General features: G+C 37.8%; 1 protein-coding gene across 9 annotated transcripts in view; it reads left to right on the top strand.

Moving 5' to 3' along the window:
* Positions 1 to 26316, top strand: part of CHN1 (chimerin 1) — a 206801-nt gene that overhangs the window by 67389 nt on the left and 113096 nt on the right. For 4 of the 9 annotated variants that reach the window (XM_003309320.6, XM_063791313.1, XM_063791315.1 and 1 more), the window contains 2 exons: positions 20361 to 20392; positions 23754 to 23867. In XM_003309320.6, the coding sequence (XP_003309368.3) occupies positions 20361 to 20392; positions 23754 to 23867 (146 nt within the window). Of the gene's footprint in view, positions 1 to 4618; positions 4677 to 20360; positions 20393 to 21495; positions 21603 to 23753; positions 23868 to 26316 lie in introns of all 9 variants that reach the window. The other 5 variants (XM_054679956.2, XM_054679955.2, XM_054679957.2 and 2 more) reach the window with 3 other exon arrangements.

The following is a 26316-nucleotide window of genomic DNA, read 5'->3' as shown; positions in this document are numbered from 1 at the left end:
TTTGTTTATATTTAAAAATATTTATATTTTTTTCTCCAAAAAAATAGTCATGTTCTAATGACTAAATTGGTGGGCAAGGAATGCTGTTCAGAATGAAAGGATTTACTGTGACTGGCTCTCCTTGTACATTGAAACTATCCTTACATATTATTCACAACTTATAGTCTGTTACTTATTAACAGCTTATAGTCAGTTCCTTAAGTTTGACTGTTTAATAAGGATTAAATATGTGTGCATACAATAAATGTCTTTACTTTGGAAATTAGTGGTGATAATTTGTTTCTATATTTGACCGTTCTCTAGGTTGTTCAATGTTTTTCTGTTTTTCCCAGGTGATAACTAAATGACAGTTACTAAATAGGCATAAGTGGTCTTTCTTTAAAGAAATGAAATTCATACATAATATTATTATAATGATTAGATTTACAAATAGAGACATGGGAAGTATTTATAAGCCACTAATGCTAATGGTTTGCTTATTCTATTTAGTTAAATATCTGTATAACAAGTAACTTGAATATCCATTAGAAATGAAAGTAAAGGATTAAGTAGTGGGATAGAGTTGATCTAAAAATACTTTTCGAAGGAAGAAAGTTTCAGAGTTAGGCTTCATGAAATGATTAGTGATTGGTTTGGAAGAACTAAAGATTATTGAGAATCATGAGCTGTAAGGATAAAGATGTACTCAAGTACCATTTGATGTTCACCCTTAAGTATTTAACTGTGAGCCAGATGTGGTAGTGTGGTGGTGTGCACCTGTAATTCCAGCTACTTGGGAGGTTGATGGGGGAGGATCACTTGAGCCTAGGAGTTCTTGAGCCTGTCTCTTAAAAAAATTTTTTTTTAACTGAGGAATTAGATTTGGGCTACTGTGTTAGTCCATTTTGTACTGTTATAAAGGAATACCTGAGGCTGGGCAATGTATTTTAAAAAGAGGTTTATTTTTGGCCCATTGTTCTGCAGAATGTACAAGAAGAAACACAGTGCCAGCATTTGCTTCTACTGAGGCTTCACGAAGCTCACAGTCATGGTGGAAGGCAGAGGGGGAGCTGGCATATCACATGGTAACTGAGGGAGCAAGAAATATTAATAGGATGAGGTGCCAGGCTTTTTAGCAATCAGATTTCATGGTAACTAAGAGAGTAAGAACTCACTCATTACTGTGGGAAGGGCACCAAGATATTCATGAAGGATCCGCTCCTGTGACCGAAACACCTCCCACCAGGCTCTGTCCCCAACATTGGGGATCACATTTCAACATGGGATTTGGAGGGAACAAACACCCAAACCACATCAGACACTGTATGTTGTTTCTCCACTGAAATGTTGACAGAAAAAGAGAAAAGTCAATACAATTGATAAGTTGATAGTTTTTAAAAAGTAATAATTATTATTTATGGGTGCTAATTGTAATTTTTTAAATGGATCCAGTGACTTTGTCTTTCGGAATTATGCTTACTTACAATGATAGGAAAGGGAGCACTGGCCCTATTTGTTTGCATGTGCACATTTCCATTCCATTTTCTTCTAATGATAGTATTGTATCACAGCTTACAAATTCAGTAACTATGCCAGGCTCAAAGGGAACATACATTTAGTGACTAGCCATGTGTGTGTGACCTTTCTTTTGTGGTCTACCCCTTGTTTTGGTGATGAATTCTGTGTTCTGCTCTTAGGTGAATTTCTGTTAGCATTTTGAAACCAAATGTGTAGCACCTTATTTCAAAACCTGAATTATCAACTATTAAAACAATCATAAACTATTAGTGGCAGAACTCTAAAATGCAAAATATCTAGCAATAATAAATAATTTGACAGAAAATCAAATTATAACTAATGCTTTTTTCCTAATTCCAGAAAATCTTGCCAGTTGCTATTGTGGACACTAAAATATAAATGATTTTTTTATTAAAGGTTATTGTTGAGATCAATTTTGAAATTCAGATATAAATAATCCTTCTTAAAGGAAGAAGATGACCAGGCCACAACTAATTAATTTAGGCAGGCTTTAAAAACCAAGCACATACTTAAAAGCTTGAAAATTATTCTTAATAATGTTGCTACATGATACAGTTGTATCTTATGGGAGAGTTAATTCTGAAGTTAGCACGTAAAGTGAAAGTCTTATATAGTCAGAATTACCCCTGGAAATTCCTTATCACCCATAAAGTAATGGTACATATTTTTGTGTATACAACTCTGTCATTTATAGGTATATATAAATATATGATTTATTCAGTGAAATGCAGTATATAAAAAATGTAAAATATATACTATCATTTTCAATTGTGTAAAAATGGTTTTGTTTATTTCATGTTAAGCACTTGGTTGAATTCAAGTAAATGTGTATCTATATATGTGTGCGTGTGCATGTATGTATATAGAGTGACTGAGTAGACACAAGTATAAATTACATAGGTATAAGCTATATCTATTACATAGGTATAAAATCTATCTAATTCAGATAGAGATATGAGAGAAGCTCCATATCTTTTGTTCACTGATATTAATACAGTGTATTTGGCACTGGACCATTATTAAACATGGACCCTCAAAGTGGACGCACTTTTTCCCCTGCTATCCACACAGTGGGAAATGTAGTGATGATTTTTTTTAAACATATAAAGCCAAATTTCTATTCCCTGTGACACATTTTTCAAGTTAGTGTTGCAGGGAGTTGGATAGCATTTTTGAGTACAGGTGCACATTATAGTACAATGAGGTTGTCTTTCTCTAGGCTAAATGGGTAAAGTAGACTGAGGCTGGACAAAATGTACTGAAACACAAGTCAGTGCTATTAGTGTAATGAGAAATGTAGATAAAATTACACAATTTACACTGTATTCAAATTCTAACTACAATACCAATTAGAGTAATACTGAGTATGTATTTTGGTAGCACATGTTTTATTTTTATTTACTTTTAATATATTTTTTAGAGACAGAATCTTGCTGTGTTGCCTGGGCTGGAGTGCAGTGGCCCAATTTTAGCTCACTGTGGCTTTGCATTGCCAGGCTCAAGTGATCCTTCTACCTCAGCCTCCTGAGTAGCTGGGACTGCACGTGTGCACCGCCGTGCCTGGCTTTTTTGTTTTGTTTTGTTTTCTTGTAGAGACAAGGTCTTACTATGTTCCCCAGGCTTGTCTTGAACTCCTGGGCTCAAGCGATCCTCCTGCCTCAGCCTCCCAAAGTGCTGGGATTACAGGCGTGAGCCACCGTGCCAGGCCAACACATGTTTTAAAAATGTTTTTCTAAAGACCTACTTATAGAAGTAGGAAATTGACTGTAATCATTTTACTCACCTGTCTCCCCCAAGCAGATTATGTTCAGCACCTAGGTATGCTGACTGGTGTGTAGTATAGGTTGTTAAACGCTTATAGGGTGGAATGAATGAATGAGATATCTTTGTCTAATTTATTTTTCAATACAATGTTCTTATAATATGGCTTACAAAATGTGTGCATTAATACCTATATCTGTTAGAGATGCTCTGGTTCTTTCTGTCACATGTATGTATTTGTTCATTCAATCAGCATTCTTGGAGGGGCTACCATCTGCCAGGCCCTCAGGTTTCAAGTCAAATAAAGCAAGATCCCTCTCCTGAAGGAGCTTCCAGTCTAGGTGGGGAATGGAGCAGTAGCTCAACCTTTACTTAGCGCAGAAGCGCAGAGTTGGTAGTACTTACCTTGATACATATGTATGCAGCTCCTCTGGCCAAGGGCAGAGTACTTGTGGGGAGAGTGGTAAAAGATAAGTCCGGAAAGCTAACCAGGCATTAGTAATAAAGGGTTCTATGTCCTAAGCTTAGAGTTTAGACTATAGAAGTGAAAGTATTTTAAGCAGGAGAAAAACGTGATTGATTAGGCTTAGGAAGAACATTTGGCTGCAGGGAAGAGGATGGATATTTTAGAGACAAAAAGACTGGTTTAGGAGGCTATTACAGTAGTCCTTGTGATAAGTGAAAAGAACCTACAAGACACTGGTTCTGAGAATAGTCAAGAGGGATTAGGAAAGGGGAATATTTAAAGCAGTAGAATTCTCAGGACTTGCTGACAAGATGGTCATGGGTTGCATGAGAGGGAGTCTAGTAGATTTTCAGGAACCAGTCAACTCTCCTAATCTTCTCTCATGTCATACTTGCTTGGCAAAACTGCAACCCTATTGCTATCTCTGCCTACTCTGCACATTCTGTCAGGTAACAGTATGGCTGGAGGAAAATGAAATATTTCGGAATTTCTGAACTTCAAGTTGGTACTTAATGCTCCCTGTACTGCCTTTATTCATGTCATGCCCTTTCTCTCTTCTCAAACCTCTAATACAGGGGTCCCCGGCCCCTGTGCCACAGACTGGTACCGTCTTGTGGCCTGTTAGGAACTGGGCCGCACAGCAGGAGGTGAGCAGCAGGCAAGTGAGCAAGTGAAGCTTCATCTGTGTTTATAGCTACTCCCCATTGCTCACATTACTGCCTGAGCTCTGCCTCCTGTCAGATCAGTAGTGGCATTAGATTCTCATAGGAGTGTGACCCCTATTGTGAACTGCCCATGCAAGGGATCTAGGTTGTGCACTTCTTAAGAAAATCTAATGCCTGATGATCTGTCACTGTCTCCCATTACCCCCAGATGAGACTGTCTAGTTGCAAGAAAACAAGCTCAGGGCTCCCACTGATTCTACATTATGGTGAGTTGTATAATTATTTCATTATATATTACAATGTAATAATAATAGAAATAAAGTACACACTAAATGTAATGTGCGTGAATCATTCCAAAACCATCCCCTCACCTCTGACCCCGGTCTGTAGAAAAATTGAAAAATTGTCTCCCACGAAACTGGTCCCTGGTGCCAAAAAGGTTGGGGACCACTGCTCTGATACCTTACTCCCTCTCCTAATTTTCAGCTCATAATTTTGTATCCTACTTTACTCCTGCTTAAAGCCATCAGAAGAGAACTTCCGCAAACTTCCACCGTCACATCCACCCAACCATCGGTATTTGTGTCTGTATGTTCTGCATTCTTGCTTATCCTCATAGGTGATAGCTAGCTCTTCACTACACTAAACCTCACTTCCTCTCTAAATGCTTAAGGACATAATCCTAGCAATTTTCTCCTTTCCTCCACCATCAACAGCTTTTCCCTTTCTGCAAGATCATTTTCGTCAGCCCACAAATATCCTATTATTTCTCCTATCTTAAAAAGTTCTCTTGACCCTGCTTTCTCCATTTGCCTCGCTCAATTTCTTTGCTTTCTTTTGTAGAAAATATTTCAAAGTGTTGCCTGTACTTGCTGTCTGCACTCAGAACTTTACCCACTGCCACTCCAAGCAGAACTGCTTTGGTAAGGTCAGCACTGACTTCCCCATACATACAAATCTAGCAGTTTTTTTTTTCTCTCATCATCCCATTAGGAGCATCTGATACAAGTGATGACTTTCCTCCTTGATACATTTTTCTCACTTTGTTTCCAGGATACTACATTCTTTTATTTTTTCTCTTGCCCCCACAGTCCATTTCTCTGGTGCTGCTTCAACCTGATCTCTTGATTTTGGGGTGCCCCCAAATCCTCTCCTCTTTTCTTCTCTACCTATATTTACTTTATTATGATCTTACCAGTTTCAGGTTTTAATGTAACTTACATTTCTTTATATGTCCAGTCCTTTCTCCCAAACTCCTATATACATATATATATACACACATATATATCCAGTTTCCTACTCTACATCCCCTCTCATATGTCTAATAGACATCTCAAACAGAAATAGCCTGTTCAAAACAGAACTGAGCTTCACCTTTCTCCCCAACCTTCTATTACCACAGCCTTCCAGATCTCAATTGATGGCAGTTACTTAATTCCAGTTTCCCAGATCAAAATCAGGAAGTCATATTGGGTCTATCTTCAGAATATGTCCAGAATCCTAACTGTATTAGTCTGTTCTCACATTGCTATAAAGAAATGCCTGAGACTGGGTAATACATAGAGAAAAGAGGTGTTTAATTGGCTCATAGTTCCACAGGCTGTACAGGAAGCATGGCTAGGGAGGCCTCAGGAAACTTTTATTCATGGTGGAAGGCAAAGCCAGGCAGGCATCTTCACATGGCCATAGCAGGAGGAAGACAGAGAGAGGGCAGGTGCCACACACTTAAACAACCAAATCTCGTGAGAACTCTAACACAAAAACAGCACCAAAGAGGGAAATCCACCCCCATAATCCAGTCACCTCCCACCAGTCCCCACCTCCAACATTGGGGATTTCAATTCAACATGACATTTGGGTGGAGACACAGATCTAAACCATATCACTAACTTTTAGTGGTAACCTGTTTCATGGCTACCAAGCAAGGATGAACTGTGGAAACTGTGAGATACTCAGCAAAATCCAGTCTTCCTTTCTTTGAAAACCTGGGTAGCCTAAATTTTCCCAGCCTCTTGTAGATACTTAGTCAATTTCACAGTTTTCTCTAGGGGAACAGACATTAACTTCAATGCTAGACCCATTAAAACTTTTTGCCAACTTAAATCCTGCTTGCATTCAGATAAAAACATCTCCACAAGGAGATGGTATATCTACAAAATGGAGGGGATATGGATGTAGGACAGTTGTCTTGCCAACTTGAGTACATATACAGGAATGTTATATAAACGAGAAATAAACTTCTGTTGTGTCTAGTTATTATATATTAAGGTTGATTTGTCATAGTGAGTTATCCTACCTTAACACACAGTAATCCCTCAGGAGGGTAACTGAGCTAGTTCTTAACTGATCTTTCCCCTTATAGTCTATTCCCAGCACAGAGTAATCTTTTTGAAACCACAGTCAGCTCATGTCACTGTTCTGCTCAGAACTCTCCATTGGCTTTCCCTGTCACTCAGAGTAAAAGCCAAACCTTCACAATGCCTTATAAGGTCCTCTCTAACTCATCTCTTACTGCTTCCTTGCCTCCTCTTCCCTGCCCCCATTCTGCTTCAGCCTGACCAGTCTTCATGCTCCTCAGATACAGCAGGTGTGATCCTTTCTCAGCCCTCCCGCTGACTTCTCTTTCTGGAATGTTCTCTCTGATACACTCTTGGCTCATTCGTTCATATGCTTCAAATCTTCCCAGCGAGGCCCATTGTGACCACTATATTAGGAATTATACTTTATCATCCCCCCAGCATTCCCAGTCTTTTCCTGTTCTACTTTGTCTTGTCTTCACAACACTTTTCATTTTGTTACATACTATGTAGTTCACTTATTTATTATTGTTTACTGCTGTTTTCCCTTACTAGAATAGAGGCTCTATGCAGGTAGCAATTTTGGTCTGTTTTGTTTATCAGTATTTCCCAGGTTCCTCGAACAGTGCTTGACACATAGTAGGTGCTTAATAAAGACTTGTTAATTGAATGGATGGGAGGTACAATGTGCTTGTTTTATTCTTAGTCCTTTTTAGAGGACATATTCTGTTAGGTGGGAGCATTGAGTTTGGCACAGGAGTGGGAGGAAAACACTCTAATTGAAATTAGAGTTTGGCCACTGCTTGCACTACGTGCTCACACAGCCTATACTGCAACTTTTGGTTCCAAAAAAATAAAGACTCACATGCTCATATATCTTGGTGTTGTGATAATCTGTTATTTAACACTTATAATATGCTTTGCAGATAGAAGCATTTTATATGAATGCTGAGTGATAGCTGCGAATTATTGAAACCAACCATTTATTTAAAAATCATCCTATCACTCAAAGGCTATTTTTTTTTTTTTGCCATATATTTCTTTTGAAGTGGTCTTTTAGTGCTATCTTTTGCTCCTGTTTAAAATTCAGCTATAGGCCTGGCGCAGTGGCTCATGCCTATAATCCCAGCACTTTGGGAGGCCGAGGCGGGCGGATCACGAGGTCAGGAGTTCGAGACCATCCTGGCTAACATAGTGAAACCATGTCTCTACTGAAAATACAAAAAAAATTAGCCTGGCGTAGGTGGTGCATGCCTGTAGTCCCAGCTACTTGGGAGGCTGAGGCAGGAGAATGGCATAAAACCCAAGAGGCAGAGCTTGCGGTGAGCTGAGATCGCGCCACTGCACTCCAGCCTGGGAGGCAGAGCGAGACTCCGTCTCAAAAAAAAAAAAAAAAATCAGCTATAGTAAATTCCTATAATTGTTTGTTACCTAGGCATCCGTCTTGAATATTAAGTTGGACTTTTTCATACCAGAAACAGGGCTTAGTCACCCTTGACACAGTTTCTAATTCCTACCTCCTGCCAGTTTCTTAATGTTGCCGATCCAGATATTTGCCTTATGCAGACTCCTTTGTTGACCTCCCTTTGGGCCAGCTAGGTACAACCTACTTGACTTGCCCCCCAACCCCCATACCCTGCATGGGCTGCCCAGATATGTCTCATTGACCACCTCTGAGTGACAGCATGACTCCACGGAGCTCATGCCTGCTTTTTGTAAGCCCACCGGTAACACCCTGAGCCGTAATAAAGTGCTTTGATCTCTTCCTTTCTCTCTTGTGATCCCACCTGCTGGTTGCATGTGCAAGTGGCCTCACTTTTCTGGCATTTTGAGGTGTGCTGTCCTCTTCTTTGCAATAATCACCAAGTAATAAACTGCTTCTGTTATGTCATGCGCTTTGCTTTTTTGTTTCCTTCTCTGTGTCTCACCTGACATATCCATACCTGACTCTCCTCCTGGTCAGGGCTCTCCTAGAAAGTGGCTATCTTGGGAGAAATAAATTGGACACAGGTCAGACAAGAGCCACAAGTATATCTGCTGGTATAAAAAAGTTTCCTGTGACACCTCGTCATGGGTCAGACACTTAGGCATTAGGCCATCGACTGGATAAAAAAGTATCCTGTTAAAGACAAACTATACGCATCCGTGACCACTTCCCCTGGAACCCTGTTAGGGCAGGGCTTGAATTTATAGCCAGTCTCCAGAGAGAGACTCCAACACTTAAGAGGAAAACACACCATCAGAGTTCACAAACAAGTAGTAAGATATGCACTGGAGTAAAAATCTGTAATATCCTAATGTAGATGCACATTTGTAAAACTGAAGATCACGATGACAATTCCAAAAGGAACTTCTTTACCAGTTAATTATTAAATAAATAGATTGGTAGTTTCCACACCTTAACCACTACTGGTTACTTGAATCTAAGGTAGGAAAATAGTGAATACAAAGAAGTTTGAATTATGAAACTTATGTATTATCCTTTTCCAATGCAGTCTGATTTTTTGAAAACTGAAAACCAAAAAACTAATCTTAAGAAGCGGAGTTTTTTGCAAAGGGTTTTCTCAAATATTTTTCCTTTTTTTTTTGAAATAGAGTCTCACTCTGTCACCCAGGCTGGAGTGCAGTGGCACGATCTCAGCTCACTGCAACCTCCAACTCCCGAGTTCAAGTGATTCTTATGCCTCAGCCTCCCGAGTAGCTGAGACTACAGGCACTTGCCACCATGCATGGCTAATTTTTGTATTTTTAGTAGAGGCAGGGTTTCACCATGTTGACCAGGCTGGTCTTGAACTTCTGACTTCAGGTGATCCACCCACCTTGGCCTCCCAAAGGGCTGGGACTACAGGCATCAGCCACCATGTCTGGCCTTCGCAAGTTATTAAATAGTATTTATAGAGTATTAAAAAACAACTTTGTAAATATTCTTTATTGAATTAGTAAAATTTGATCGTAGATAGTGAGCTAACTTATTTGGCATGCTGAAGGTTAATGGTTTTCTTTGAGAAAATGTAAAACAATGGAAAACAAGCTGCATTTCTAGTACTGGTAACTAGAATGCTGTAGCACTGGGTAGGAAGGCAGGTATCTGAAAGTTTATCTTACTACAAATGGAGTAATAAAAGTAAAACAATCTGTGTAAGTTTCATAACATATCTGATTCTCATTTTCCTGATTTTTTTCCCTGTAAGTCACTTCCAACTCTATGTAGGTCTTTGATAAGTATTCCTCCACTTTGCTGGTACTCAGTTTTTTTCTTGAAGATTTTGTAAGTTTAAACTTTATTGATTTGTTGAAGCTTAGCTATTACCATATTGATATTTTCTATGGCTTAAAGTGCAGTGAGAAAAATAATTTAGAAAACATAGTGAAAATATGTGTTTCAATGGAAAACTGCCTTGTCTACATGCAGCACATTTTCTCAGGTTATCTGATTCTAGCCTTTCCTTGGCTTTGGCCTATTTTAAACTCTGTAACTTGTAGATAACTGGTAGTAATGCATTTATAGACATGTATATTTTGCCTTGTCCAGCGAAGGTTCAGTCATATACCTCTCCCATGCATACCATTGTGGAAAAACTCATTTTGCCCTTATTTGCACATTCATTTCAAAATTTCTAATCTATAAATGTGTCTGTTCTTCAGATTATCTTTTGAAGTGGTTATATCATCTGCCTGATCCCCTCATTGATTAATGCTTACAATTAAACTTTTAACATGTTTATTTTTATATCTGTATGAGTCATGATTTTCATTTGTGAATTATCTTTAAACAGCGGTTAGATCCCTTACTTTGATTTTTTCACTTAAATGTAACTGTATCTTAATATGATGAATAATTTATAAGAAACTTGTAAAGTTTGTTATTCAATTCTAATTTTGACTTAAAATATGATAGCAGTGTATATATAGAATTACTATGATTATTTTCCTAAGCCACGAGGCAGTGGCAGTGGCTTCTGTTTCTCTTCCTCCCTGCCCTTCCTCCTTCCTTACTTTATAGTATAAGAAATTAGAATAGATCCAAAGCTAGAGTTGAATGCTGACCGACTTACTAGCCTTTAATTCGGAATATACCTCTGTAGATAGCAAATATCAAATGCATATTGTTCTCCTTTTCCCCTTCTACTTCTCCAGACAACTGAGCCATTTTGAAGTACAATGCAGAACCAAATCTTCAGTTGAGAATACTTATTTTTTAACGTATAATCTTTATATACATATTCTCTAGACTGTTACCTGAAAAAAAAGTACTATTTTGCCAGTGTAGTCATATTATTTTCATGTATGTAATGTGCTAGCTTTTAAGAAGCATCATATAGACTTCCAGACTAGGTTTAAAATGCTAAATTGCCTGCCTATGTGTATCATTTTTCACAGGGTGAACAAAGGAGATAATGATTCCTTTGACTTCTGACCCAATGACTACCACTGTAGGCAAGAACAACGTTAAACATTTTTGAAATTTTATAAATGTTTTAGTGGCATTACCTGCAGAATTTTATTGTTGTGGTTTTTTTTGTGGTTTTTTTTTTTTTTGGACTACTGTCTTGAACTGTAGCCATGGAAAAGTTTCCTTACTAAAAGAAATAATCAGGAATAAAAAAAAGAAATAACATTGTTGGGGAGAAGAGAAGGGAATTAACATTTATAATACTTTTATTCCTTATTTCTAGTGTTTTCAGATTTCCTGTGGAGAGCAAAATACTTCTACATTAAAAAAGCTTTTATTGTCTTTGTTGAAAATAAGATACAAGAAGTAGACTTTAATTTGAAAAAATATAATGTAGTGAATTAGATTAAAATGTTTATGTATGAGGAAAATAGGCCCTGCATGGTGGCTCATGCCTGTAATCATAACGCTTTGGGAGGCCAAGGCAAGAGGATTGCCTGAGCCCAGGAGTTCAAGACCAGTCTAGGCAATGTGGCAAAATCCTGTGTAAACCAAAAGTATCTGAGGCAGGTCTTAATTAATTTAGAAAGTTTATTTTGACAGAGTTAAGGATGCGTGCTCGGGAGGCAGGAGTCTGTGCCTTTCTCTAAAGATGATTGTGAGGGCATCATTATTTAAAGGGTAAAGGGCAGATATTGGGGAAGGAGGAAGGAATTTGAAAAAGGTGTGGGTAGGCCGGGCGCAGTGGCTCAAGCCTGTAATCTCAGGACTTTGGAAGGCCGAGGCAGGCAGATCACGAGGTCAGGAGATCGAGACTATCCTGGCTAACACGGTGAAACCCCGTCTCTACTAAAAATACAAAAAAATTAGCTGGGCGTGGTGGCGGGCGCCTTTAGTCCCAGCTACTCGGGAGGCTGAGGCAGGAGAATGGCGTGAACCTGGGAGGCGGAGCTTGCAGTGAGCCGAGATCATGCCACTGCACTCCAGCCTGGGCAACAGAGCAAGACTCCGTCTAAAAAAAAAAAAAAAATGGTGTGGGTAGATAAGAGACAAATGGTTGCATTCTTGAGTCTTTGATCAGACTTTCACCAAATAAACAATTTACCTTGTGAGGGGAGATAGGGAAATAGTCACTTAGGCCTTTGTCTAGCTCAGTGAATCTGCATTTTTCCATCAGAGGAAGCAGTCAGATATGCATTTGTCTCAGGTTGGCACAGGGATGACTTGGAGTTCTGTCCTTTGTCCAGTACTTGTGAAAGTGAGCTATCAATTTACATTGCCAGGGTGAAAGTCAACAGAATAAAATTGGAGGCAGGTTTGCTTGATGCAGTTCTCAGCTTGACTTTTCCCTTTGGCTTAGTGATTTGGGGGTCCTGATAATTTATTTTTCTTTCACACCCATCTCTGCAAAATTTAAAAAATAATCAGCTTGATGTGGTGGCATGTGCCTGTAGTCCCAGCTACTCAGGGGCCTGAGGTAGGAGGATTGCTTGAGCCCCAGAATTCAAGGTTGCAATGAGCTGTGATCATCACTGCACTCCAGCCTGGGTGACAGAGCAAGACCTTGTCTCACAAAAGAAAAAAAAAAAAATGAAAGTAGTTCATTGTTTATAAAACTGCACAGTAAATGTTAATTTAATGAATTTCATTGATATTTTAAACATTGTAAAATGATTGATCTGCTGTTCAGTTATTTATTGAATTCCCATATTGTACTATGTATTTTATGCCACATTCAATAATGGTAGATAAACTTAAAGTTTTTTTCTCCAGTGAAATAGCATATAACATTTATGCAAACCATGCTATTGTTAACAGAAAAACCAAACACTGTAAAATATTTAAAAATTCATTCTGAGCCAATATGAGTAACAGGGCCCAGAGAACATTCTCAAGAGCTTGTGAGAAAATGTGCCTGAGGCAGTTGGGTTAGTTCAGTTTTATACATTTTAAGGAGACAGAAATTATGGGTAAAATCATAAATCCATACATGGAAGAACATTGGTTCAGCCTAAAGAGGTGTTATATCTTGAAGTGTTACAGTCATAGGTGGATTCAGATATTTTTTGATTGGCAATTGGTTGAAAGACTTAAACTTTGCTTAAAGACTTGAAGTCGGTAGAAAGAAATGCTTGAGTTAAGGTAGAGGGAGTTGTGGAGACCAAGGTTCTTGTTCTTGTTATGTAGATGAAGCCTCTGGGTAGCAGCCTTTGGAGAGAAAAGATGGTAAATGTCTCTTTTAGACCTTAAAGGTGTCACATTCTTGTTTAATCACTCCTAGGTCCAGGAAAGACCTAGAAAGGGAAGGCCTGGCTATATGAATGGAAATTCTCCACAGTTGCAAATTCCCCCACAAGGGATGGCTTTGCGGGGCCTTTTCAAAATATGTCAAAGAAATATATTTTGGGATAAAATATTTGTATCTCCTTTAGAATCTGCTATCTGTCATATGATACTATACCAGAGTTGGATTGGAATTTGGTATCTTATTGCCACAGTCTGTGTTGTCAGCCTTATAATCTCTATTTCAATGTTAATGCTGGTCAGTTGTGCCTAAACACCAAAAGGTGGGGGTATGAGGAGGCTTGTCCAACCTCTCTTCCCATCATGGCTAGGAATTCAATTTTTCAGGTTTCTTTGGGGCCCTGTTGGCCAAGAGGGAGTCCATTTAGTTGGTTGGAGACCTTAGGATTTTTGTTTGTTTGTTTATGTGGTAAAACATTTTATAGGCACCTTTTATTTTCAGTTAGAAATCATTTTTCTTCTCTTCACTTCTCATTTTTCCTACCCATTTTATGGTATCAATGAAAAAATGTTAACTACTAAATACAGAAAATTGGAGAAAGCAAAGCATATAATTCAATACAAGTACTCATTTTAAAACATATCTTAGTCACATTGAGTTCAACCAGTTTTAATCTGTAAACAGTTTCCTATTATTATTAATTTATAAAACTTAGAAACAAGCATATAAATGTTTGTGTAAGCATAAAGATGTTTTTCCTATAGCATGTAACACTTGAAGTTCCTCATTTGATGTATTTGCAAGTAAACTAATTTGGGGTTATTAATAAACATTTTTATATTACAAATTCCTTAATTTAATTATCCAAGTACTGTTATATTGTCTCTGAGTTTGAAAAGACGATTCCAAATCACCACTGAATTAATCATACCTTAGATCTCAGCAAAACATCTAAATGCTATTGTAGAGGAAGAAAATCTTCTCTACCCTATTAGATTCAGTAGCTGGGATTTTTGGACTATACTGACAAAAGGCAGATTAACAGGAGAAAAGGTTTATTTCACATGCACATGGAGAGGGGGATCTCACAGAAAAGAAGTGAAAACACCAAGGAGGCAGTTAGACTTGGGGGTTATATACCATTTTAACAAAGGGTGATAGAGATAAGAGACTAGACAAAGAAAAAGGGATTTGGGCTTGGCAGGTGGTAAGTTGTGGGAAGGAAATATGTGATAAATAAGAATTTTTAGTAAGATTTGTTATGCAGACTCAGGTCATCTCAGGAGATAAGAATTGTCTCTGGAATTGGTTTCCTCTTCCTAGTATGGTAGAAGAGTACATCTTTACATATGGAAATTTTCTTTACAAATGTAAATTTCTTTTACAAAAGGGAATGTATGCTATGTTTTTAGACAGAAAGGGGGAGTACAGAAAGTGTCTATGTTTGATGTTTCTAAATTGCCTTCAGTTTAAAATAATTCTTATGCCAATGTAGCATGTTTTAGGGTAGTATATTGTGATCCCCTTTACTATCTAGACATGAGAGAAAAAAAATCTCAAGTTTTGATTGACATTTCAATTATAAAAATACAGGAAAGATGAAATTGGTGTGTGAATTTTATTTTTGATATAGTGCTTATTATATATAAAAATACTCTATCAGTGCTTACCTAATTTCCTTTAATTCAAAATTATTTTGGGTAAAGCAAATAATTATTTAGTAATGTAAGACCATAATCAATTGTTTTCTGAAGATGATTACTTAGGCAGTTAATGGAAGCAGATTATGGACTTACTGTAAGACTATTGAATAAATAATCAGTATTTGTCTTGGATTGGGAAATGTAATGGATTGCCACACCATTTGCAGCCACCAATCTCACTACTGTCACACTTCTTTGTACTTGTCCAGGATTTTCCTTGATAAGTAGAGTATTTTCAAAAACTCTCCTTTAACCTCAGTGCCATATACCTTCAACTACCTGCAAAGATCTCATGATTTGAAGGAAAGGTCGTGATCTCTTCTCAAAATGTTGGGGGACCGCATTCTAATGTGTCTCAAGCTTCGATATTAGGTTACACAAAAGCTAATCTTAATTTATATTGTTGGCTGGGTGCAGTGGCTCACGCCTGTAATCCCAGCACTTTGGGAGGCCAAGGTGGGTGGATCACAAGGCCAGGAGATGGAGACCATCCTGGCTAACACGGTGAAACCCCGTCTCTACTAAAAATACAAAAAATTAGCCAGGCATGGTGGCGGGCGCCTGTAGTCCCAGCTACTCGGGAGGCTGAGGCAGGAGAATGGCGTGAACCCAGGAGGCGGAGCTTGCAGTGAGCCGAGATCAAGCCGCTGCACTCTAGCCTGGGTGACAGAGCGAGACTCCGTCTCAAAAAAAAAAAAAAAAATTATATTGTTAAAGGCGATATTAGATATATAATTAATGTACGAATACATTTTTCTTTAAGAGTTATGATATTATGGTCAAGATTGAAGTTCCTTTTATACCTTTTCCTTGGCCCCCTCAGGTCTGTTCTCCACCCACTTTCCTTGAGGTAACAATTTGAATTTGGTATGCATACTTCCAGATCTCTATTTATGCCATAAATACATATTACGTGTGTATGTGCTTTTTCCTAAACGGTGTCATTCTGTATTGTTATTTCATAATTTATATTTGTATTCAATCGTTTGTCTTAATGATTTTGCCATGTTAGTCTCGATAGATCTACATTATTCCTTCAAACTGTGTATATTATTTACATTATAAATCAGGTTAGTTATTGCCCTATTGGTGTATATTTAAAATATTTCTTTTTTTTATGTATGTATGAGTGAATGAATGAATAAATGAATGACAGGGTCTTACTCTGTCACTCAGGCTGAGAGTGCAGTGATGTGATCATGGCTCACTGCAGCCTCAACCTCCTGGGCTCAGGCAGTCCTCTCATCTCAGCCTCCTGAGTAGCTAGGACTACAGGCATGTGCCACCACCAAAAAAATATTTTAAAATATTTTGTAGAGATAGGGGTCTTGCTGTGTTGCCAGGCTAGACTTGAGCTTGTGGCCTCAAGCAGTTCTCCTACCTTGGTCTCTCAAAGTGCTGGGATTACAGGTATGAGCCACCATGCCTGACTAACCCATTTTAAAAATGACTATGAACAGTGCATATGAGAACATTCTTATTCATGTTTTCATGTGTACATGTGCATGTATATCTTCATTTAGAGTAAATACTGAGCATTTCACATTTTTAGTTGGAAAGGACACTGCTAAATGGTTCTTTTGAGTAACATTTTATCATGTAATGCTATAGAAAATTAATTATCTAAGACTTAAACATTGAAATTTCATCTTCGTAAGCAAAGGTTTATTCTCAAGCAGTTGCCTGACCCCACTCTGTAAGCTCTGTACTAAAACTAGAATAGCCATCATCTGTAGCTGTAGGAGCCAACTGACATATTCTTAGTACACTGAGTTTTATAAGCAGAGAAATTATTATGGAACAAGGCCAAATCAGGTGGAACTTACTTCGGGAAGATAATAAATAACCTGACTACAACCTCACAGATAACAGAAGATTCATGAGGGATAAAGTATTATTTAAGTATATGATATGGTTTGGCTGTGTCCTCACCCAAATCTTATCTTGAATTGTGGTTCCCATAATTCCCATGTGTTGGGCGACGGACCCAGTGGGAGGTAATTGAATCATGGGAGCAGTTACCTTCATGGAGTTCTCGTGATAGTGAGTGAGTTCTCACGAGATCTGATGGTTTTATAAGGGGCTTTTCCCTCTTTTGCTTGGCACTTCTCCTTGTTACTGCCATATGAAGAAGGACCTGTTTGCTTCCCCTTCTGCCATAACTGTAAGTTTCCTGAAACCTCCCCAGCCATGCGGAACTGTGAGTTAATTAAACCTCTTTCCTTTATAAATTACCCAGTTTCATCACGTATGCCTTTATTAACAGTGTGAGGATGGACTAATACAGTATAATTTTAATGAAAAGTTAAAATCATGACTCTCCTATAGATATGAAAATGAACACATATTAAAAATTATTTTACTCATAAAATATGAGAGAAGTAGGCAGATGTTATAATCGGTTGAAAGGAAAACTCCAAAAACTCTTACATGGAGTCAAGGAATATTGAGATGAATTGCACATGGAGACAAAACTAGTTTTTCCACTCGGAGAGAGGGTAGGGAAAAAGTCAGTTCAACCGCCAATATGCAGGAAAAAATGTATCTATTAGTTACCTACAACTTAGGCAGTACCAAAATAGCTCAGACAAAAGGCACTGGCCTAGAATCTGATAAGCCAGTAGGGTATGCTATAGATTAGGTGTCCCCAATCCCCAGGCCATGGACCAGTACCACTCTGTGGCCTGTTAGGAACCAGGCTGCACAGCAGGAGGTGAATGGTAGGTGAGCCAGCGAAGCTTCAACTACAGCCGCTCCCCATTGCCCACATTATTGCCTGAGCTCCGCCTCCTCTCAGATCGGCGGCCATATTAGACTCATGGGAACGCGAACCCTATTGTGAACTGCACATGCAAGGGACCTAGGTTGCATGCCCCTTATGAGAATCCAATGCTTGATGATCTGTCACTGTCTCCCATCACCCCCAGATGGGGCCGTCTAGTTGCAGGAAAACAAGCTCAGGGCTCCTACTGATTCTACATTATGGTGAGTATATAATAATAATAGAAATAAAGTGCACAGTAAGTGCAATGTGCTTGAATCATCCTGAAACCATACCCCCGCTCCTGCCCTGGTCCATGGAAAAATTGTCTTCCGCAAAACCAGTCCCTGGTGCCAAAAATGTTGGGGATCACTGCTATAGATGATGCATAATTTTTTATTGCATCATCTTTTATGCAAAAACTTTTATGCAAAAGTTTTTCTATGCTGTGAGTAACTATATCAAGTTTGCTGAAAACAGTATCAGACTTGATATTGGCACTCAAGCTGTATGCAGAACTAAGGGAGAAGATCACTGAAAAGATAGGCTTTGAGTTGCTTTGGGAACTGCCATATTTAACCAAATTCAAATGAGTCAGTGTCAAATAAACAGAGGGCTTGTTCCCTTTTTGCCATTTTTGAGTAAGAATCCTAATTGTGCCTTGAGCCCCACCACGTGAACAAGTAACCTTGAATAAGTTATGTAATCTCTCCGATGCTCAGTTTCTCCACTACCATGATTCTGCAATCTCACTAGTTGGTGTATACCCAAAGGAAATGAAATTAATATGTTGATGAAATATCTGCACTCCCATGTTCCTTGCAGCATTATTCATAGTATTCAAGATATGGAACCAACCTAAGTGTTCATCAGTGAATGAATGGATAAAAAAATGTGGTGTATATATACATAATGGAATACTGTATATTCCATTTCAGTATACAATGGAATACTGTTTATTTCAAATTGAATACCAAAGGAAGTCCTGTCATTTGCAACAACACGGATGAACTTAGAGGACCTTATGTTAAGTGAAACAAAGCAGGCCCAGAAAGACAAATACTGCATGATCTCACTTGTGGAATCTAAACATGTTGAATTCGTAGTAGCAAGAAGTAGAATAGTGGTTATCGGGGCAGAGGGAAGGAGAAGGAAAGAACGTGGTTGGGGTGGGAATTCAGGAGATATTGGTTAAAGGATACAAAATTTCATTTAGGTTGGAGGAATATGTTCAAAAGAGCTGTTGTACAACTTAGTGACTATAGTTAATAACAATGTATTATATACTTGAAAATTGCTGAGGGTAAATTTTATGTGTTCTAACCACAAAAAAAAAAAAAAACGTATGTGAAGTAATGTGTGTGTTAATTAGCTTATTTTAGCCATTCCACAATATATACAAATATCAAAACATCATGCCATATACCATAATACATTCACACACCCCTTTTATTTGTTAGTTATAAGTACATTTGAAAGAAAAAGTGAATTTTGCCCAGAAAAATAAATAAAATGAGGATGATAATACTGTTTCATAAAGACAAAGTAGAATAATTCCTATCTTATTTTGAGGATTCAATGATCTTTAAATGTAACTAAAACACATAGTAAATAGCAAGAGCTCAATAACATAGTACATGGTGTCATCAAAGTACCTACTAGGGAAAAGCTTTTTTGCTGTTCCTATGATTTTGTAGTCGGAGTTGGCATCTTGTCATTCAGGACTCACTTTAAATGTCATCTCAGAGAGAGCTTTGCTAACCACCCAGCTTAATAAGTACCTCAGCTTAATAAGTACCTCACTAGTCTTCCCTTTTGTTACCCACTCCTATTTTCATTATAGTACTTACTCTTACTTTCTATTTTCTTTTTAAAGCTTCTTTATTGTCTGTCTGTCACTATTAGAATGTAAGTTCCAAAAGAATTTTGGTCTTATACAGTAATGTGTCCCTGCAGGTAGAACAATGCCTGTCACATATTTGCTGTTCAGTGAGTGTATTTTGAATGCTGTCTATCTTCCTGTGAAAATTCCTGGGCATTTATCTTGCTGGGGCTTTTCTTAGCTATAGCCAACACACATGCCCTGATAAGCTGTGGTGAGGGAAGAGATGATGGGACAACAGAAGGGTAAGAGTATATGGAAATGCTAACAGAATGGAGAGTCTGGAGCAAGAAGGAGAGGAATAGCAGGGGAGGATGGGGGAGAAAGCTGCAATTGAGTGTGTCACAATTGTGGCTATATGTTTTGGGGTGTTGTATTTTACTCTTGAATAAAGTGAAATTTTTTTCAGCTCGTTAAATTCTAGAAACTAAAGATAGTTTAGTCCAACTACATACACAGCATTTTATAAATAAGAAATAGGTCTGGAGAGATGAAGTGACCAGTCCAAATGGCACAGGTAACTTGCTGGTAGAACTGGGACTCCATACTCTGTTATTTGAATTCTTTTTTTTAATATATGCTTTACTTTGTCACATGCACAAAATGTTGAGTTATGTTCTGCACATTTGCATTTTTACAAATATGCCTGTTTTTTTGCTTTCCCGATAGGTGGAAAACAGACCAAAGTATTATGGAAGAGAGTAAGTATGGATTATTAGAAAACGTTTTATAGATTGGCATATGTAAGACAGACAGGGTAAATGGATGCTTTTAAATGAAAGCAAGATGAAGTATTCAAGTTTGGTGGAGTTGCATTTATTTCTTAAAAATTTCAAATGTGATCTAATTGGTGAACAATATAGACAATAAAGACAGGTATAAATAAGAAAATAACATGGGAAAATGTACATGCAATAATGTTAAGGATGCAAACCGTACAAGTAAGTAATCTTAGATGTATATGAGGAAAATGTACATATTTGTGTTTTTGTGTACATATATATTAGGTATATAGATACATATATACACACACATGTATGTACAGTGGGATGTGGGTGATTTATTCTATATATTTTTATTTTTCAGATTTTCTTAAATAGTATGTATTATCTTTATTATGAGAAAAAGATAATAATTCATGCTACTCAGAAACAACTAATGTTAACAATTTGAAGTATTACTATCTGAAGAAATGTTTTCCTAATGGATTTGAACCAAATTGAGATATTATACATATCATTTTATAGCCCGATTGTTCCATTTAAAATTGACAATGAGCATTTTTCTGTTTTGTGAAAAATGCAATGATTTTTAAAGTCCTTAATTTTTCAGGTTATTGAAAAACAGAAATGTAGCACTTTGGGGAAAAGAATAAAAATCACTCATAATCTCATCATTCCTCAAAATTGTTTGTTTTTTATGACTGGAGATCATATCAGATAAAAGTATACATTATAAATATTTTTAAATTATTTAAAATTCTTTATGTTTTCAAGACTTAGAAATGGATTACAGATGCACACCTATGAGTTGAGGAAAGGGTGATTTCAAAATTAAGGTTGTATTGTAATTTATATAGTCATTCTGCTTTTGGTATAATAGGTTGCTTTTAAACTATACTATTGGAAGTAACACCATATCATATGAAACATCTCAGTACGTGGGGTCTTGGGGGTTAGAAATTTTTGATCAACTTGTGCAAATAATTTTAAAATTCTTTAAATATATTGTCAAGTTTTGTTTCAGAATTTGTTTTCTTTAGTTTGATTTTCTTTTAAGTTAATTGAATTTTTTTTTTTTTAAGATGGAGTTTCGCTTTTGTCGCCCAGGCTGGAGTGCAATGGTGCGATCTCGGTTCACTATAACCTCCACCTCCCGGGTTCAAGCGATTCTCCTGCCTCAGCCTCCCAGGTAACTGGGATTACAGGTGCCCGCCACTATGCCTCGTTAATTTTTTGTATTTTTAGGACAGACGGGGTTTCACCGTGTTGGTCAGGCTGGTCTTGAACTCTTGACCTCAGGTGATCCACCCATCTCAGCTTCCCAAAGTGTTGGGATTATAGGTGTGAGCCACCACACCCGGCCTGCAATGAGGTTTTAAAAATTACAAAACCTCCTGGGTTCAGGCAGTTCTCCCACCTCAGCCTCCCGAGTAGCTGGGACTACAGGCAACTGCCACCACACCCAGCTAATTTTTTTGTGTTTTTAGTGGAGACGGGGTTTCACCATGTTGGCCAGGCTAGTCTCTAACTCCTGACCTCAGTTGATCCACCCACCTCGACTTTCCAAAGTGCTGGCATTACAGGCGTGAGCTACTGCGCCCAGCCAGTTAATTGAATTTTTAAACAGATAGATAACTATATTTTACCAACTGTATTATTTGATATTATGTAAAGTTAAAATATATACCAACGTGCTAAATAGCAAGGGATAGGTTACCATCTCCTTGCCTGCAGCAGATTCAAAGCATTAGCCTTTGGACCTAGTTCTCAAAGATTGGGAAATTTATGGAGATAAGAAATTCAGGAGCCCATTGTAAACCTAGCTGTCATGATTTGAACATGCCTACTGTGAACTGTTTGAAGACTTAAATTGAGAGACTGAACCATCCCTATCAAGAAAAACTCCAGAAAATTTCCTCTTGCCCCTAGTAATGTTCCTGAATTATTAAGGTGCCATTTCAACGCCTTTTAAATGTATCATTCCAAATTCAAGTGACTATTGTTTCTTTAGTACCAGTAAAAGCTGCAAAATTTCTTTTGAGCAATGAGTCATTGCAGTTATTGTAGGGGAGGAAAGACTTTCCCTCTACCCTCCTATGTTTGAGAGCTGGGTCTATGAAATAAACAATAGGCAGATTAACAGGAGAGAAGGTATACAAATTTATTAATTTTTAATACTACTTGCACAGGGGCATCACAGAAAAAAATAAAGTGAATCCCACTCCAAAAAGTGAGATTTGAGAGTTTGTATACCATCATAACAGGGGAATGGGAGGGAAGTTTCTGGCCATTTACGGGAAGGTAAATGATAGTTTGTGACAGAGTTTGTATGAGTGTGTTGTCGACTTTTAGTCTTCTCTCCTCCATAAGAGTCAGTCTTCCCCGGTTGCTGAAACTCATGGGAGGACATTGGTAACAGTTGAGTTCCTTTTGGATGATCTATCTTTAGGTAGATAGGGAGAGTCAGAGAAAGCCTGTGTCTGCATTTGATGTTTTTGAAGTGCCTTTAGCTCAAAATACTCGATACAGCAAAGTGGCATATTTTGGGGTGACATGTCCTGAATTCCTTCATTATCTTTGAGTTATAGAAGGACATATAGGTTCTTTGTAAATTGTAAATCGCTATAAAAATGTAAGGTGGCTTTTTATTTTTAATATGTGTCACAACTGACATTTTTTTCAGTGTTTTATGCCAGATTGTTATAGGTTCATCTGTGTTTGTGTAAAGAGCATGTTATTTGTGTTTATTTTTTCTCTATTTTTCTATGTTAATCAAAGATAAGGTTTTAGCAGGGAATGAAAACAAGTATTATAGTTGTTTGCTTTGGGCTTGAGTGTTCAGTAATGCAGATTATGCACATTATTGGGCAATCATGCCAATTAAGGACAACCCAGGGTCCTGGAAAATTGCCAACATAGACTCAGCCAAAATTTTGGAGCAGTGCTACTAATGGGAAGAAAGGAAAATAGGATACATTTCTGTGGTTTTTTTTTTTTCTTTTCTTTAGCAAGCCATATGGTTAAATGGATACGTAAGAAAGGAATTGTCCTCTTGAGAGAGGTGGTTGATCTTCCCTTAGGTGGATGTGAATTTTGATTCCATGGTTGTTAACTGGATTGGGTAGTACTTTGGTGCTGTTCTTATCACCACAGAGAAGCTGGCTGGGGGCCAGGTCCAGAGAAACACAAGCATAGTTAAACCCAAGTGCTTCCCTTCCATTATGTGGCAGTACTTTGTCTTGAAAACAACAAGAGAAGGTGGTGGTGGTGGGACGTTGTTTTATCTTGTTTTATTGAAAAATGTAGAAAGCACAGTTTCTGAATAGACTTTGTTTCTTAGGTTTCATGGCATGATCTCCAGAGAAGCAGCTGACCAGCTCTTGATTGTGGCTGAGGGGAGCTACCTCATCCGGGAGAGCCAGCGGCAGCCAGGGACCTACACTTTGGCTTTAAGGTTGGTCATGGGCCTGCAATTACTACTGTGCTTTATTTAAAACTCTCTTAATATAGGGCTTTAAATTTTAAAAGCATCCAGCATGTAATTGAATTGGTTCTTGTTTTCTTGGGATCTAATTACCATTTTAATAGCTTTGAGACCCTTTAAAAATTCCTCGTGAATGGTAACACTCAGTAATTAAGAATAGAAAAACTTTTTTTTTTTTTTTTTTTTTTAAATGGAATCTCACTGTGTTGCCAGGCTGGAGTGCAGTGGCACGATCTCGGCTCACTGCAACCCCCTCTGCTTCCGGGTTCAAGCTATTCTCCTGCCTCAGCCTCCCGAGTAGCTGGGATTACAGACGTGTGCCACTACGCCCAGCTAATTTTTGCATTTTTAGTAGAGACGGGGTTTCACCATGTTGGCCAGGATGGTCTCGATCTCTTGACTTCGTGTCACCCACTTTGGCTTCCCAAAGTGCTGGGATTATAGGCGTGAACTACCACACCCGGCCTGAAAAGCTTTTAAAGCATTTTGTGGTAGCTGCTTCCTTCCATTCCATCTTACCCCTTCTTTCCTGTTTGTCTAGCTTGTCGGCTTCCGTCAATTTCTTGAATAAGGAAAGAGATCAAGAGAAAAGATCTTCATAACTCATAAAGCTAAAGTCAGTGTCATTTCTCTTAGGTTGCCTTTTGGTTGGAACAGTTTTTCTTGGGAGCTCTTGGCTCTTCCCTATCAGCTGAGCTTCACTTAGTGTTTTGGCTTACAGTACAGTGCCCAGAAACAAATACTTCTGCTAACCCTGCAATAATAACCCAACTTGTAAGAACAATAATACAAGAGCATACTTATCCACTGGACTTACCTTATGCCAGGCCTCTTACCTCATTTAATCCTCGCAACAACTCTATGTATTGTTATTACCCCCATTTTACAGATGAGGAAACAGAAGACCTGGATGGAGATTGAGTAACTTGATGAAGGTCACACATTTAATAACTTGTGCTGCTGCTATTTGGACCCAGATTGTCTGACTTCGGGGTCTTTGCTCTTAATCATTCTACATTGCTGCCTCACCAAAGGCTTGGAATATTTATCCGTTGTCTTTGTTCATCCCTTTATTTGTTCATTCATATATACATTCATCTATTTGGAAAAGACTTAAAAGCAGAGACTTCTGAAGACAGAGGTCAAATATATGAAATTTCTTTTGGTAGTCACAAATAGAGGATAGAAAGTTGATGTTAATGTTTAGGACTAACATGTCTAATTCCTTCTCCAATCACTTATACCTGTGTGAGCGAGCAGGGCCTGCTCTGATTCCTGTCCACAAGATTTGATATTAATCTTTCTATTAAATAGAATGAATACAATTCAGTATTATTTCATACTGAATGCTGAAATAATTGAATACTTGGAGAATAGAGCTTGTCACAGGAGTTCATGGAAATTTGCTTTTTATGGTAAATTATAAAGTGTAAATTCCACTTCAATTACTTAATTATACTGTTTTTTTCAGGTTTAAATTGTGGTATACAGGAAAAAAATTCTGGTATGGCAATTCAAATACCTATTCAATTTACCATTAATTGAATTAGAAGACTGATTTGGGGCAAATCACAGAATTTCTTGAAGTTGGTTTCTTCATCTTTCTACTCCTAACATATTATAATTCTAGAATTCTTCACCACCTTATTTCCGAATAGTCTGGTCATCTGATTATCTATGGTAAACAGCCTTGATGTAAACGGTCCAGAATAAGGAAGGAAGAAGGTGAGGTAAAATGAGAAACAGAAGCCTCTCTTTCTTTCCTTTTGGTTGCCATTTCCCCTGCATTTCTCCAGGATCACATGGAAGTTATAAAACTTTAATTTGAACTCAGTTTTTCCTAACTACAAAATTCAAGTACTTTCACCACATTACCACATTGCCTGTCATCTTATATCTGTCACACAGTTTTCACCAGCTGATACCAGCAAATACTTGAAGGCTAAGGATTTAGTTTGGAGAAAAGTAGCACCCAGACCTTCATATCTCTTTCTCATTCCTGCCTTCTTGCACTCTCCCATTCTACTCATGGCTTTACATTTATAATCACTTCCCATCCACTTTGGCCCAGTAAATCTTGATGGAAATGTTTCAAATTAATATCTCTGGGGTAACTTACAGTCTTTCTTTTGTTACTGAAAATTGCCATGAAATCATTACTTGGAAAAGAAATAATAGTGAGTAAAAAGGGGCTGTAATGGTCATAGATAGAGGAATTTTACTCACAATATACATTGAGTAATTTATGTGCCCAAATATGATTGACATTTTCCTTGTTTTAAACTTGATGTATGGCTAGGAAGTGTTAAGCAAAGTCTGAAATGGAAGTTGCACTGATATATGTATTATTCTTATCTGATACTCCCATTTCAACTGGTGATTCTCCCAGTTCACATCAATTTGTTTTTAACATACATGT

Source organism: Pan troglodytes, chromosome 13 (genome assembly GCF_028858775.2).
Source record: "Pan troglodytes isolate AG18354 chromosome 13, NHGRI_mPanTro3-v2.0_pri, whole genome shotgun sequence".
Classification (NCBI taxonomy): Eukaryota; Metazoa; Chordata; class Mammalia; order Primates; family Hominidae; genus Pan; species Pan troglodytes.
Note: the sequence above shows the minus strand (reverse complement) of the source record. Positions and strands in the feature narration are given on the sequence as shown.